We start from the raw sequence: 15511 nt of genomic DNA, 5'->3' as shown, positions 1-15511 counted from the left end.
ATAACCTGTGCAAGGCCACTGTGGCATTCTGATATAAAAATGGAGCAGAGGAATGTGCAATCCAGATGGGGGCTGTTTTGGAGGCCTCACTCTGAGACAGTGCTGATAAACCCCTGACACAGGTGCCAGCTCTGGTGTTAGCAGAATAGCAGGAAATTGCAATTCTTCTTCACTAAAAAGTCTTAAAACAGTGTGTTGTGGACATCAGTGCAGTTCACTGTTGTTCACCCCTACAAGAGGGCACAAATCTTGCTCCAAGTTGGCTTTTACCCCAAATTGCTTCCTTTGCAGTGAGAGTGCATAGGCCTGGAGCAAATACAAAATGTTTTAAGTACATCTCTGCCTCAGTGGGAGTGAGGTGTGCTCCCCCCAGCCTCCCTGGTGATCTTCACACTGCAAAACACTGGTGGGAGCAGTGGGTTTCCTGGAGTGACTTTAACGGAGAGAAGCAGAAAACTGAATTCTTATTGGAAGAGAGATGAAGACAAAAGCTGAAATTTAGGGGGAATTAGAACAGAGGAGTGTGGCAGAGAGCAGAAGCAGAGACCAGAGTGGATTCAGCCTGGCTTTGAACAGGTGAGAGTGTCAAGTGTCTTGAGAAAGTGCAGAGGGACTTGGACAGGAAGGTTTTGGTGACAGGAGCAGGAAGGGGCTCGCCTGGCAGAGGCACAGGGAGGTTTCCAGAGTGACTGTAAATAAGAACCTGCAGCAGATGCTGGGAGGTCACTGCAGGTGTGCTGTTGCTGGGGAGGATGTTTGCACAGGGGCTCACTTGGAGAAGGGGAGACTGGGAGGGAGGATCAGTGCCAGAAATGAGTGATTTCCATTGAAGTCTTTGGGGAAGATGGGCAGGAAATGCTCTTTTGTTCTTGAGTGGTATACAAATGGACATTTTGCTCACCCAGGACTTGAGCTACCCAAGATCACACAACCTGGGTTGTGGCTGCTCAGCTGTGCTTCAAGGCCCTGCTCCTTGGGAAGCTGGGTGCAGCTTTGATTTTCTAAGCTTTTTATGCCAGCAGGCAAAACTCCTTATAACAGTCAAATATTTTGGTAACTAATGTGAACTAACCAGCCAGTTACACTGAAATGCCTCTTAAAATTTACTGGCACACTGATCCTGAGAGGAGGCTGTGGGAGTTGGGTACCTGCATCTTGAAAAATATCCTGTCACCATTAATTGGGCAAGGGATACTGCAACATTTGGAGATCCCAAATCAGACCTTTGTTCTTGTCATTTTTTGTTTAAATTTTCTTTCAAGTCTGTGTAGTTCTTTATCATTTTCCTTGCAAAAAATATTGGAGTGCTTTCGAAAAGCCAGCAGCCCAGAATATCCAGGACTTCACAGAAGCAATTTCAGCACTTGGATGTTGCTGTGCTGGCAGCGCGTTACGCACAGGCTGTACCTGTGCTCACAAACTTGTGCTCGTGGGCAGATGTATAAACCAGAACTGTGTGAACAGCTGAAGAATAGCAAGAATTTCTGCACAGAAACAAAATAGAAGCAGTGCAGCTAAGGCAGACAGAAGTTTGATAGAAGGCAGGAAAATCAATACTGTGATTTAGAAATAATAACACTGCCCCCCCCCACCCCAACTAAAAATGTCGTGCAGGAATCTTGAAGGGGAAATGGTTTCAAAACAGGATTCTGGTGTGTACTACATTATTTGCTTTGTCAATCAAATTTTGTCATTTCTATGTTGAAATAATTCCATTCATACACTGCCTGGTCTGGCAGACTCAGTACAGTGTAGTTCACCCAAATTTGCCAGTATGAGCACACTGCAAATGAGTTTCTCATCAGTATTGATCTTTCCATTGTGTATGGCACAGAAGTAAATTACATGATGTGATTGACAAAGTAATTTGCTACACTCAAATCAAAGTGTAATACAGGTGTGCTTCCTCTCTTCATTTTGCACAGAGCAATTTTATGGAGGTTTCACTGTGTTTAAACCTGCTACGTAATGTTTAATCATCTTTGATTGCTGATATTCAAAGTCATTTTTATGCTAGGTGTAGTTGTTATTGTCTTAGCTCAGACAAGAATAAATACAGGGTTGAAATGGTAATGCTGATTTACAGCCTGATAAAATTGCCTAGTTTATATACTTGTCATGCTTATTCTAGCTTAATTCCTCATACCCCTGGGAGACTTTTTAAGAGGGTTGTAGCCATTTAAAAATAGTTTTAAGGAGTAATAAAAAACATGTCTATTGTTGGAAACAGCTCCTAATGTGCAATTGAGGTAAACAAATATTCTCCAGCCTTACAGTTCGTAGAGACTCTCATTTTGCAGCCTGGCTTTCCTGGAGGCCAATTAACAGCCAGTCAAACAGGCCAAGCTGTTTAACTCTCTGCAAGCCCAGCCTGAGGAGCTGCGGAGCAGGATGCCATGCAGGGATTCATCATTTGGCACAGGGGTGATGCAGCTCTCAGTATTGAAGAGGAAGAATGTGTCAAACCTAACCCCAATTAATCTAAATTTAACTGTTGAAAATACTGGAACGTGGTGGGAACAAGGGCACTGTGAATATACACGTAAGGTGGTCACTCACAGATGATGGTGTTTGCTATTCCCTTGGCTTTCGAATGTAAGATAACATATTAAGTGGTTAGTTTAATTATTTTGTAAATAGTCATAAATTGCTTCTCAATATTGTGATTAGATTGATTAAACACAAGTGGAGTTTGTAATGATTTTAATGGGCATTGTGGAAGAGATGATGACTTTTTTCAGGAAAACGTGTGTCTTACTTGCTTAGGGTTTTTGTTTTGTTTTTGGAGGGGTATATAAATCTCTAAAATAATTTCACTTTGAACTGAAGAAATGGATCATATTCCAGAGAGGATTTTTTCTTGCTGTACAGGAATAATTAAATTTTTTTTCAGTGGATTGTAAATTATTAATCACAGAAGTTTGAGCTGGAAATGCCTATTAGATGATCCAGTGTATTTCCCTGCTGGTGGGGAATTCAGTCCTCTGGCAGTGTCTGTCTCAGATATTACACTTCCAACTCATCACAGAACATTTTCAATTTTTTCCTTCTTTCTCCTTTTCCTCCTCCCCTGCCCTTAAGAGTTCATTTGCCTGTGAGTGTACAATGGAAGGAGTATGGACATGCACATAATGCAGCTCACATCCCTTATAATTAATAAATGTTCAGGGATATCACAAAGAGCGTATTCCTCTATGCTTTTCCATAAGGCAAACTTTAAAAGTTTTTAAAGCACTGTTGGAGTCTCTTTACTGGCACAAGGCCCTGTAGATCCCTGCACAGTATCTCTGTCTACAGATGGTGTAGAGAGCTCTTCTTTCTGAAGGTTTGTAAAAGCAAAGCCTTCTCAGGCAAACAGTGGATTACAGAGGCATGGAGGGATTTGCTGTGGGTTGGAACATTGATAGCGAGGCAATTAGGAACTCAAATTGAATATTAAAGATTGATATACATAATGGGAGCACTGCATGCATTACTGCCTTGTCTTTCACATTGAATTAACATTGGTAACAACTAAATTTGGTGAAGCTCAGAATCTGTCAACAAATGTTGAGCAATGATGTCTTTAATATTCCCAGGCATGTGGCTGAAAACCTTTTGAAGGCTGAGGGGTGGAAGGCGGCTTCCTGTTTGTAAGTCAATTCTTTGCAAATTTTGTTTCCTGCAGTGCTCTCTTGGAAAAATTTGAGTTCCTTTATTAGCATATATTTTAGCATGGATAATTTCCCCTGTGTTCCCTAATAGTCATAAGTGACTTGATCTCTTCTCTATGACAAATAACTAAACTAAAGGAAAAATTTTCTTCAATGCAAAAAGGCCCTGGGGTTAAATGTTCTCACATTTAGGGGGTTGTTGTTTGGCTGGTTGATTTTTTTTTCCTTTTCTTTTTTCCCTTCCTTTTTCATATGTGTGCTTTGTAACAAATCACACAGGGAAACATTTGGGAAGGTGCAGCAGTGTTGGATGCATGACCTGTAGCAACAAGCAGTTCAGATTTGCCAGCTGTATTTGTGTTGAATTGAAGGGATTTTAACTTGAGGATTGCCATGGAGTATTTGATCCTACACTGTGATATATCTAGTGTGACAATACAGTACCTTTTGCCTTTGTTACATTTTGTTTTACTGCTAAGAGTGTTTGCATTTCCCGTGCCTGGGAACAGAGGCAGGTTCTTTGGCTGTCCCCCTTGGGGCCAGGTTTCAAATCTGGGCATTCCATAAATCATGATGTGCTCAGGTGGGTGCTTTGATCACCTGCAGGTGTTTGGGCAGTGCCTGCTTTGCAGAGCTGAGGCTGAGTTTGCAGCTGCTGGGTTAGTGGTTCTGTTCAGAATTTGGGCTTTTGGCTCATCTGTGGTGGGTGGTGTTTTGGTTTATTTTCTGAGGTAATACTCCTTTCTGGTGCAGTTCAGCTTTTCACTAAAGGTGGTGCCACCTCTGGGCTTAGGGAGCAGTGAAAATGCAGAGAATGTTTTAAAGCAGCTCCTGTAACCCCAGTGCAGTGCATGTGAGCCTGCAAAACTCAGATTTCTGTGCCACCAGGAGAGAAAGGTGTACAGTGCAAGTACAAGTGCATGCAAGATGCATGGCATCCATTTTTAACAAATCACAACAATACACATCTTCTTGCATTTTAGGAGCTTCCCAGATCCTTCTGTGGTACAGTGACCTTCTACAGATAGAAAAACTGTGTTGGAAAGGAAGGAAACCCTCTTTGTTTTCTTTTGTATCTGAAATACCTTTACAAATAACTAGTGTTGGAAAATTCAGCTTTTTGTGTGAGAACAACAGGTCTGAGATGTAAGGAAAAGTACACAGCTTGATAGGATCTTTTGTCAAAATCCTGCTCTTCTATTCTTACTCTGTTTGTGCCAAAAGCTAACTTGCTACCAAAAGGTGAACCACATAAGGGATTTTTACTTTAATGTGTAATTATAAAGAATTTGTGTCTTCATTTCTTTAATCAAATTGTTGAGACAACCACAAATGAAAAAGATGAATTTCCTGCTTGACTCATTTTAGGTAATGTTGCCATTTTGATAAAAATGCTGTGATAGTGTTCAGGAGCTGAAAACCCACTCCTTTATTTTAAGTTGTAGTGACTAACATCTGTATGTGACCACCCTATGTTTATACAGCAGGTAAATAATTCTGTAGGGGCCATCCATCAGTTTCATGATTTCACAAGAACACAAACCCTCTCCTCTCCCAGCACCCCAAGAGGATACAAATTAGTGAAGCAAGAAATGATGCTGTCGTGGCAGCAGGCTGCTCCTCATTCCGTATGCTGGAGGCATCCAGCTCCTGCTCCCGCCCTGTCCCCTCCCCCTGCTCACCCTGTCTGTGCTCTTGATAACACCATGGCAGTGATGACTGGCCCTTGTGCTGCAAACTTCCCTGCCTTCCCCAGGGCTGACGGTGTTGGTTTGTTTGCAGGTGCACGCCAAATTCCGCTATCCTTTCTACTATGAGATGTGCTGGTATGTTCTGGAGAGATACGTGTCCTGTGTGACCCAGCGCTGCCACCTGAGCAAGGAGTACCAGAGAGAATCAATGGTCATTGGTGAGTGAGGCCTTGCAGGGCACATCCACAGCTGCTGCTTTGGGTTCTGCAAAGCACATTAGAAACTCAACTGGAGAACTGGAGAAATTCTAATGAACTGTTTATTTTGGGGTGGGGAAGATTTTTGGATCTTAAGCGTTTCCATGAAGTACCAATCTGCTTTGAATTGTACGTATTGAACTGTTGTAATCTTTGCTGCAGTGTTGTTCTCGCCTCTCTGCTGGGGCTCTTCTCCTTTCTCTGCAGCACAGTCCTTCCTGTCTTCTCAGGGGCTCCTCTTGGGCTCTCGACCCACCCCTATTTATTTCAGTTACCTTCACGAGCTACAGCTGCTGCCCAACTAAGGACCCTGCAGCTGCAGCTCATTTGGAGCAACTCGGACCCACACAGGTCTTACAATACAACATATATTCAGGCCCCCACATTTCCCCCCTTTTCTTTTAACAATTATACAATTACAATATACATACAGTCCCAGCTCTCAGCTCTCGGCTGTCCTTAGATACATCCATAGAATATATACATATCCCTATAAAGTCCCAGCTCTCAGGCTGCCACAGCTCTCGGCTGTCCGGGGGATTCCATACCTTCTTTTGATGTTTGGTTGTGTGTTCTTCCTCACACGGGGTCACCAGTTGTTGTAATCTTTGCTGCAGCGTTGTTCTTCCCTCTCTGCTGGGGCTCTTCTCCATTCTCTGCAGCACAGTCCTTTCTCTCTTCTCAGGGGCTCCTCTTGGGCTCTTGACCCACCCCTATTTATCTCAGTTACCTTCACGAGCTACAGCTGCTGCCCAACTAAGGACCCTGCAGCTGCAGCTCGTTTGGAGCAACTCAGAACCACACAGGTCTTACAATACAACATATATTCAGGCCCCCACATTGAACATTCCCTTAGCAAGTGGATCCCAGAAAATAATTTTTGGATGTGTTTGTTCATTGGTTTCAGTAATGTTTGTGTTGGGATGATCTGCCAAACAGTTGAGGATTTACTGCCATGTTCAGCACAGCACCTCAGTAGCAGAAATGTGTGAATTGCAGTTGTGCTCTGGTGGGGTGGATGTTTTGTCCTTTTGTAGGGCAGCTCCTGTACAGAACACGTTGTGGTCACTAAACCTGCCTTCTTTCTCTTCTCTTTTCCTTAAACTCTCCTGTAATTCTCTGGTGACTGGGTTCTGGTTCTGCAGAAAAGCAAACCCAAGAAAACACCTACACAAATCTCCATGATCTGTCACCCCAGTTCAGGGAGGTCAAAGAAACCTTTACAACAAGAGCTGAAAATGAGCCAGAGGACAGACAGATGTGCCTGAGGCATTTCCTTGGCACTGGTGTGAGCTTTGCATCAATGTGTGCCAGTCCAATTGTTGCTGTGCTGAACTGCCCTCTTTTTCCTGCTTTTGATGGAAGGTGGTGGTGGGCCACGTTCCCTCTGCTTTTAAGCACAGAATAGCTGCAAATAGCACCAGCACCAGCTAAATCTTAACTGATAAGTGTTAAGTGGGAGGAGGACTAAAGTATTTCTGTGCCTCCTGCTCCCTGAGGTGCCACTTGGAGTGAGCCTGGCATGGCTGGCACTGCCCCAGGCTCTGGACAGAGAAGGAAATGTTCACCTGTGAACACAGTTCTTAGCAGAAGGGATTGAAGAAGTTACAGATGTCACTCTCCAGTGAGTTTTAGTGACCAAGAATAATTTAAGGGAGCTAATAATCTATGTGGATGGTCCAGGGGGAATTCCTGGGGTCACTGGGCATTTGGGTGCTTCACATTTTAGCTCTGAGACCCTGGTCAGAAAGGTTAGTTAAGCAGAAATTCAGTGTCCAGAGGAATTTTTCTCATAAGATCATCCTAGAGGTGGAAAGGATGAATTATCCCTTTGGATCAGCTCTTCAGAAAGCAGTGACAAAAGTGACAACTGCATTCTTTGGAAAATAAGGAGCAATCTCCTGTTGTCTGAAGCGCTGGCATGCAAAGAGGCTGGTCCTGCAGGCAGGGCAGAGGTGCCAGATCAGCCACGTGGCATTTCAGAACAAATTAGCTGTGGAGAGTAGATGGTTCAGGGTATTGAGATGGGACCTTTTCCAGCAATATCACCAGTGTGAATCCCAGCCCAGCTCCATAATTACTGATAATAGTTTGGTGATCCCCACGAAATGTGCCTCAGTCCAGTTAGCTGGGAGATATCCCAGTCATGTATAACTCACTGGGAGCTGGAGATGTCCACTGTCTAGAGGGAACAGGATTGTTTTGCAAGACCAAAGAGTGCCAGCTCCAAAGGCTTCAGGAAAAGGAGCCTGGCTACTTGGAAAAGGGTTTGGTGGTGACTTCCTCAAAGTCCTGTGGCCTGTGCTGGCTTCAGTTGCTGGCAGAGAGAGACATATGCTTTTGTTTTGTCAGAAACTTGGGGTTTTGTTTTTATTTCTTGGCAGAAACTTAACCTTAAAATAATTATTTTAGTGGGGGTTGTGGTTCAGTAGACCAGGTCTGCTATACTGCTGGATCTTTCACTTTGGCATTTGCCAAGTTCAAAGGAGTAAAGGTACATTATTTATCTTTACAAAGCTGCATTGCTTTGTTCTGTGTGAGTAATACAGTTTCAAATACTTGCTGTGCTTTTCGTTTGACTGATCTGTGTGTCTTGAATCTCTGTGAACTGTAATCTTTGAGTTAAAACTGGTTTGTTCTGTGGAGCCTGTATCTTGATTTTGTTCACTTGCTGAGGGATGGGATATCCCAAAGACATCAGTGTTCCAAGCCCTACCTCTTTGTTTTTGAGCTTTTCTTCAGAGCTGAAAAAGTCCTTAAATTGTCTCTTCCTTAGGGACTTCTCTATCTGCAAGCAATTTCTTGATTTCCCATGAGGGAGTATCCCTTGACAAAGAATTTCCCATTATTCTCCTTAAAGAGTAATGAAGCAAAGTACTTAACTTCTCCTCAAACCCCTCAGTAGATTTAATTGTCTGCTGTCCTTCTTGGTTTAAGAAAAAAATTTCAAATTCTTGTATTCATTTTCAGAAGTTTCTCTTGAATAATCTAAGTGTTTCTCCTGCTTCTAAAAAACAATTTCCTTGACTGGAAATTTGTTCTAAATTTGTTCTAAATGTCTGTTTTCTGCCTTTCCTTTTGGGTGCTAGAGCTGTCTATTTTTCACCCTCCAGTTGTGCTGCTTTCTTTCCTTACAAAGCTTCTGGTACAATGATTGTAGTGGATCTTTGAAGTTAAGAAAGTGATTATCAGTAGAGGAGGACATTGACTAGAGATAGTGCAGGACACTGCCACAGTCTCTGGGATTCACAAGGGAGTAGTTCTCAAAATTTGTGGGGATTCTGTTCTCCTGTGTAAAGAAAAAAAATTACTGTTTTGATAATGAACTTTGTTGGGGAACACAGAAAACTGAGTTAATCAGCAGTTGGATTTTAAGGATATCTTTAGACAATTCATACTGTGTTTTTATAACATGTTTTTATAACATTTCATAACGCATACTGTGTTTTTATAACATAGTATTTATTTGCTTTGACATGAAGGTTGTTAAATTCAGAGTGAATTTAACAGAATGAAAGTGAATTTGTGTGATTGTGTTGTGATACCTCTGTCCTGGTACTTGTGTGTAGCAATTTGTATTTGTATTGTTCTTTGTATTTGTGGTTTCTAAATGTCTCCGCTCACAAAACTTCAGACAGGACAAAGCCCCACCTCCGTGGAGGCACGGCTGAAACCTGGGGTCTTGCACTCCCTAAATAAAACCGTGAGTGCAGGTGGAGATGAGGTGGAGGATGATGGCCGTGCCTTCCTCCCCCATTGCTCAGGCCAGCATGGATCTCCAGGCTGTGTCTGCAGGCAGTGTGTGGGGCTGTTCTGCCTCAGATCCCTCCCAGGAGGGCAAACACTCCGGGGGATGACGGCATGACAGCGATCACAGCCTGCTGGAAAAGCACACAATCTCTTTTTCTCTTTTCTTTTGCTTGTCTCTCTCAACTGGGACATTTGTCCTGCCAGCTGAAATCAGAAAGGAGCCTATTTGGGTTTCCTACTAGATTTGAATGTGTTCTGTTTTTCAGGGTGGATATGTCTTCATTATTTTTACTCTTATCATGAATGAGTCTGTACTGGATGTTTTCAACCACAGTTGACCTTCAGTGAGATATGGATGTTGAGAGTGAGCTGACAAAGAGTAATTGGGAGAAGATCCTGGGCTATCAGAGACGTGCTTTCTCTGTAGCCTGCAGCTTTGAAGATTCCCATTGCTAAAATTTTAACAGGATGGCTCTAACTGTATGTTAAGCCTGATGGATATAGAAAAGATGCCCTCTGGCACAGTGAAGGAGCCATGTCTCCTTTTTTCCCCTTCTTCCTCAGGGGATAGAATAGATTTGCTTGTGATAGACAGGTACCTGAGTATATTGAGTGGCTCCCGTATGGGGGCTCCATGCAGTGGAGCAATGGGATACGTTTCCAGTGTGCTCAGGGTTTTTCTGCTAATGAAAATGTCATTGCTGTCTTTAGCAGACTGTTAGCAACTGCTGCTCCCAAGTCACAGTGGCAGGGTTTGGAGCTGGGAATGGCAAGGTAGACACTGGACTGTTCTAAATAGTTCAGAAAGGTTTCATGATTATGCCTGACCCCCATCCCTTTCTTTTAAGTTCTGTAATACAGCAAGTTGGTTTTCAGCAAGGAAGGAAACTGTATAATTATTCTTGTACAAGTGGATAACTGTGAGGAAAGTGAAGTGTCTGCCCAGAGCCACAGGGAAGTGAACTGCTGTAGAAAAGGTTTCTGATGCTCTGTCCTGTGGTCAAGTCTGTGCTGCTCCACCTCTTCCCTGAGCTAGATCACAGACTGGTCTGGATGAGCTGGTTGTATTTGCTTTGAGAGGAGGGGGGTGAAGGTATTTTTGCACTAAGCTGTGTGGGAGCCCAGACTGGATATCCCCTCTGAAACTGGGGTTCAGACCTGGGGCCCACTGGGGCACTGACTCAGGAGAAGAAACAGCTGAGCTGAGCAGGTGCTGTTCCCCACAGGGAGACTTAATAAACCAGAAACCTCCAAGTCAGTGGAGCCCTGGTAATACAGTGCTTAAAATGCACTTCTCAACAGAGTAAATGCAGATTATGCTTATGTAGGGCCTCAGCTCACAGCACAGTAACTCTGTCAGACAATGTTTTCATTGAAATGAATAAATAAAAATCATGGCATGCTGCATTACAACAAAACACTTGAAAACACAAAATTGAATCTCCCTCACCTTGAAGTTATCCTTCCATTATTGATTCCCTTGGTGCTTTTTTTTTTTCAGATTAGCAGCAGCAGCAGACAGTTGTTGTGTTTGGAGAGCAGCCTGCTCTTAATCCGGAGAGCAGCAGCGCTGTAATCCCCTGGTGCTCCAGAACAGCCTGGGACACTCCGGGCCAGCAGCAAGCCCTGTGCCCGGGGGAGAGTCAGGCCAGGCATGCAGAGAGCAGGGCACTGCTGGGCTGGCTTGTTTGGCTTAGATGGGAGTTGGTTTTGCTGTCCCTGCCCAGGTGTGGCTGCCTGGTGCCGGTGGCAGCTGGCAGAGCAGAACTGCCACCCCCTCTGTGTGCTGCCTCCTCCTGGGAGCAGCCCCAGCGTGCTCTGGTGCTCGACTCCTCTCCTGCCTTTTGTTTCCACAGATTAGAGCAAGAGACAAAAAGTGGAGATGTCTCTTGGAAGCTTTTCCCCCTCGCACCAGAGCTTTACTTGGAGTAAATTATTCACACCTCCATAACGTGATCTCCCTCGTTTCTGTAGGCCTTATTTACACTTGTGCTTTGCCCCAGTCACAGCCATTAGTTCCTGTTCAGCACAGCCACAGCACAGGAGGACAGAAACATAATTGTCTTTGTGCAGATTTACACCACTTTCTGTTGATGACACCGTCCTGCAGCGTAGGGATGTGGATCTGCTTCCACCCTCTCCTGTTTGATGCCAGAGCTCTGGCATTTTCTCCATTGAGGCTGGGCTTTGTGCTTGAGTCAGTTGTAAAACAGCTCACCAGGGCTGTGTGGCTCAGGGGAGGGGGCTCCAGCCCTGGATCCAGCAGCCTGGATTCTGACTCCTGGTTTTTCCCTAGATTTGATGTGTGACAATGAGCAAACCGTGCTTTCTCCAAGCATCTGTTTCCTCAGTTGTAAAATGGGAGAATGACATAAGCTGATTATGTAGCCTTTGAGGTGGGTACGTGTGCTTGCTACTGTGGACAAAGGAAAAAGAGTGTGAAATAAAAGTTGGATAACTGAGTGGGTTTTAAATGTTCTAGTTAAGATATTTTCTAATCCTGTTTATTTTTCTAAGAAAAGCATGGGGGTGTATTAGCACAGAGCAGAGAGGAGGAGCTGCTTTGGAGTGCTGATGCCACCACCTCAGCACACAAAATAATCTGTGAGGCTTTTTTGGAGGCTTGCAGGGAGGAAGTTACCCTGCCCTGTGGATGGAGCTGGATTTAGCTGCACCCTGCCTTGCTGATAGCTGCTGTTTTCTGTGGCTGCCATCTTTTCACAGGCATTTCAGCTTAAACTTGCTTTCAGGAGTCATTTTATGGCCATTTTGGTTTTGAGGAAAAATGTAAGCCTGTCTGAAGGAGTGGAGTGGATGGAGATGCTGGGTTTTTGCAGACCCTGTAGCAGCAGCACTCTTGCCCTGGGGAGTGTGAGGTGACCAGAGGGTGTCTGTGGGACAGTAACACCCAGAGCTGAGCAGGGCCCCTGACTGTGGCACCTCTGGCCAGTGTGCTTGTGACAAGGTGGTGCAGATGAGCACAGACAAGGGGTGTCTCTGTGACCAGGAGGAATTCTCCACCTTGGAACTGGGCTCCAGCATTTGAACCTCTCTGTTCAACAGCCGGATGCTGAGCTTTCTCATTAAAGTCCATTTAATCCTTCCTTAAGCATGGTTCACATTGTCCTAATCCAAAGCTACTGCAAAGCATGGAAGCTGTGAAAGGAACTTTTCATTAATTGTTCTCTCACTTTTTCTGTGTGACTTCTGTTTCCTTTGCAGTGTGTTTTTGTTTGCAGCTTGATCTCATACCCATTTCAGCCAGTAATAAATTGATTTAACTGGGTGTTGCCAGTGTTAACTGTGTTTTCCACAGAAATTCCTGCTGTTGCTAGCCTGCATTCAATGTTGTTCACTTAGTCAGGGAAATTGTGTCTAATAAATAAGAAAAGATGTGTGCTTGAGGGAACCATGGCCACTGGTTTCCTACATTGCTTTCACTGCTTGATTGCACGGAGTTGGGTAACAATTGGGGCTCTTAGGAGGAAATTAAGATTAATAGATCTTTAGACTCAGAAACTTGCCTTTAAATTTTCCTGAGAAGTACCTAAAATATGTTGGGAACAGCATTAAAAAAACCAGTAGCATGTAGCTGTGACAGTCGCTGTGTTTCTCAGTGTGTTTTGTCTTGTTGTCGTAAAATAAGCCCAGTTGAAATCCTGTGTCTCAGAAGAGCAATGAGTGTTCATGCACTAACAACTGGAGGTTCCTGTTTTATCAACAGCTTGTTGCTTGCAGAGAGGAAAAGTAGTGAGGAGTTGATTTTGTGCTGTGCAGGGTTCCTGGAAGAATGATGATGTACAGCATTTTAACGTGCCTTCTGCCATCATCTCCCCCTCCTCCTTCTGTGCTAGCTCTCCTCTTAAAGCTGTAAAGCTGCCGAATCTGGTCTTTTTCGGATTTGTGGGAAAATTAATTGTGTGTGACTTAAGAGCTCTGCCTCCTCCTAATTGAAGGCATAGAGGACTGAAGCTTTGAAGAAAGCATAATTTTTCCCTAAATGTTTCCCAGTCATTTGAACTGAGTAGATGTTAATGAAAACCAGCATTAAAACAGACAAACAAGTGCCCCCCTCAAAGAAAAAAAAAATTAAAAATCAGCTGAATAAAGCCCATTCCTGTCACATACTCACTAAACCATTCTCCAGTGCCCTTTGAAATAGGCAGCACCTGGCCCCAGTGGTACAGAAGTGCTTCAGCTGTGAGGTTACGCTGGCTAAAAATTCAGCATTCTTTTTGTAACTTTCAGATGCAAAAAGAAAACGCAGCACAGACAGCTACTCATCAGATTCGTGGTTAGACATGGATGAAGAATCTTGTGATGCCCATCTCCAGGAGGAGAAGGATGACAGCTTGGATAAGAACTCCAAATCCTTGGTGGATGGCTCCTCCTCACCCAACAGCACACACTCAGAGGGGAAGGAGGCTGCAGGGAGGAAACAGAAAGCCACAGTAATGAGGTACCTGAAAAGAACTTTGTCTAATGAGTCGGACGACAGCATCAAATCAACGACCCCCACGGACTATCCCAAAACACCCACGGGGTCTCCAGCCACAGAAGTTTCAACCAAATGGACTCACCTCACAGAATTTGAACTGAAGGGTTTAAAAGCCCTGGTGGAAAAGCTTGAATCCCTCCCAGAGAACAAGAAGTGTGTTCCAGAAGGCATTGAGGACCCTCAGGCTCTCCTGGAGGACATGAAGGTGGGTGTGATAACTGGGTGATCCCCACAAACTCTGCTCACACAAACTCTTCTGCAGAAGGCAGAGTTCTGCTGCAGAGGGGTGGCAGAGGTGTGTGGTGACCAGCTCATGTCAGGCTGCTCTGGCTGACAGGGAAGTGATTCCTCGAACCAAAGCTGTCTCTGGCTCCTGTTTGCAGCCAGGTTTAAGTGACACAGTCCTTTCTGACTGTCACAGTAGTGGCCAGAAGTTTATATCCTCTCATAATTCAGCACTTGTTATGTTCCACATGTAAATATTATACCTCAAAAAGTCTGTTTATATTTACAGTTTTAATCAGCCCTTTTTGGTCTCGTGTCTCCCTGGTGTACACCTCATTAGCTGACACATACAAAATGTAAATACTTGATTGCAGCTCAGAAGATAGATTGTCTTAACACTTCCAGCTGCTTTTTTTTTTCTTTCACCTTTTTCATTTTCCTTTCCTCCATTGCCCTCTATAGGTTGATAATTATTCTCCACTGGTACAATGTATTGGTTTAGGAGTTGGTGTGAGGAGTGAGTACTCACTAGTGCCACAACTTCTCTGTGAATTTTCAGTCTGTGAACAGTCTGGGTCTTCAGTTACATATTTTCTATACACAAGAGCTCTGTAAGGCACAATCTGAGGGGAAAATACGTGTTTATGTGGTAAATGGGGAGGGAGGCTGTACTATTTTAATGCAAGTGGTGTAACAGCTGCTTAGAAAGGCTTCAAAGCCATTGGAGAAGGCTGAACATGTGCAGTGTGCAGTGGAACCACATTCCCTGATCTTGGAGCTTGGAAGTGTGATACACTGCTCTCATTCTGGTAAACCACAAGAGCTCAGGAATTTTCTTCATGCAAAATCAGCCACTTTATACATGAAAGTGGACACACCTGCTCAAAGCTGCAGATGTGGATTCACCAGCTTGCTCTGGGATCAGTCATCTTTTAATCAGAAGTCAAAATGAAGACCAGAAGTTGAATTTGTGGTGAAGCAGAAAGAATGGTCATGTTCCTTCTCAAGCTTGATGCCCAGGGTAATTTTCACAATCCACAAAGGGGTGCAGCATCCAATGGCTGGTGCAGATGTTGTGAGTGGGATCCTCTCCCTCTCTGGATGCCAGACTCCAGAGTGCTGTGAGACATCTCCCCAGAACACAGCAAGGTACCATATGTGAATCTGGCTTAAAGCACAGTGTGGGAGTATCTGTTTTCCTATTCCTCTCCAGAGCACTGGATTCACTGACTACAGAGATGGAGAACCACAAATGGACTGTTACAAAAAGGCCAGTATCACCTTTTTGGTGGTACTGTGCTGTAACTGGTATTGAGTGAGCACCTGCCAGTTATGGTGTACAGCTTGATGTTCCATCTCCTGTGATAACTGGTTGTGGCTCCTAAACTTGGTGTCCTTGCCAGCACATGCTGTAACCATCAGGATGTAGCCCAACAT

The 15511-nt window shown here is 44.1% G+C and overlaps 1 protein-coding gene across 12 annotated transcripts in view; it reads left to right on the top strand.

The window, feature by feature from the left end:
- Positions 1–15511, top strand: part of KDM2B (lysine demethylase 2B) — a 110600-nt gene that overhangs the window by 50892 nt on the left and 44197 nt on the right. For all 12 annotated transcript variants that reach the window (XM_074554693.1, XM_074554692.1, XM_074554691.1 and 9 more), the window contains 2 exons: positions 5436–5562; positions 13600–14054. In XM_074554693.1, coding sequence (XP_074410794.1) covers positions 5436–5562; positions 13600–14054 — 582 coding nt within the window. The remainder of the gene's footprint in view (positions 1–5435; positions 5563–13599; positions 14055–15511) is intronic.

The sequence above is a fragment of the Zonotrichia albicollis genome, chromosome 18, assembly GCF_047830755.1.
Source record: "Zonotrichia albicollis isolate bZonAlb1 chromosome 18, bZonAlb1.hap1, whole genome shotgun sequence".
Classification (NCBI taxonomy): Eukaryota; Metazoa; Chordata; class Aves; order Passeriformes; family Passerellidae; genus Zonotrichia; species Zonotrichia albicollis.
The sequence above is the reverse complement of the archived record's forward strand: the minus strand, read 5'-3'. Positions and strand labels throughout refer to the sequence as shown.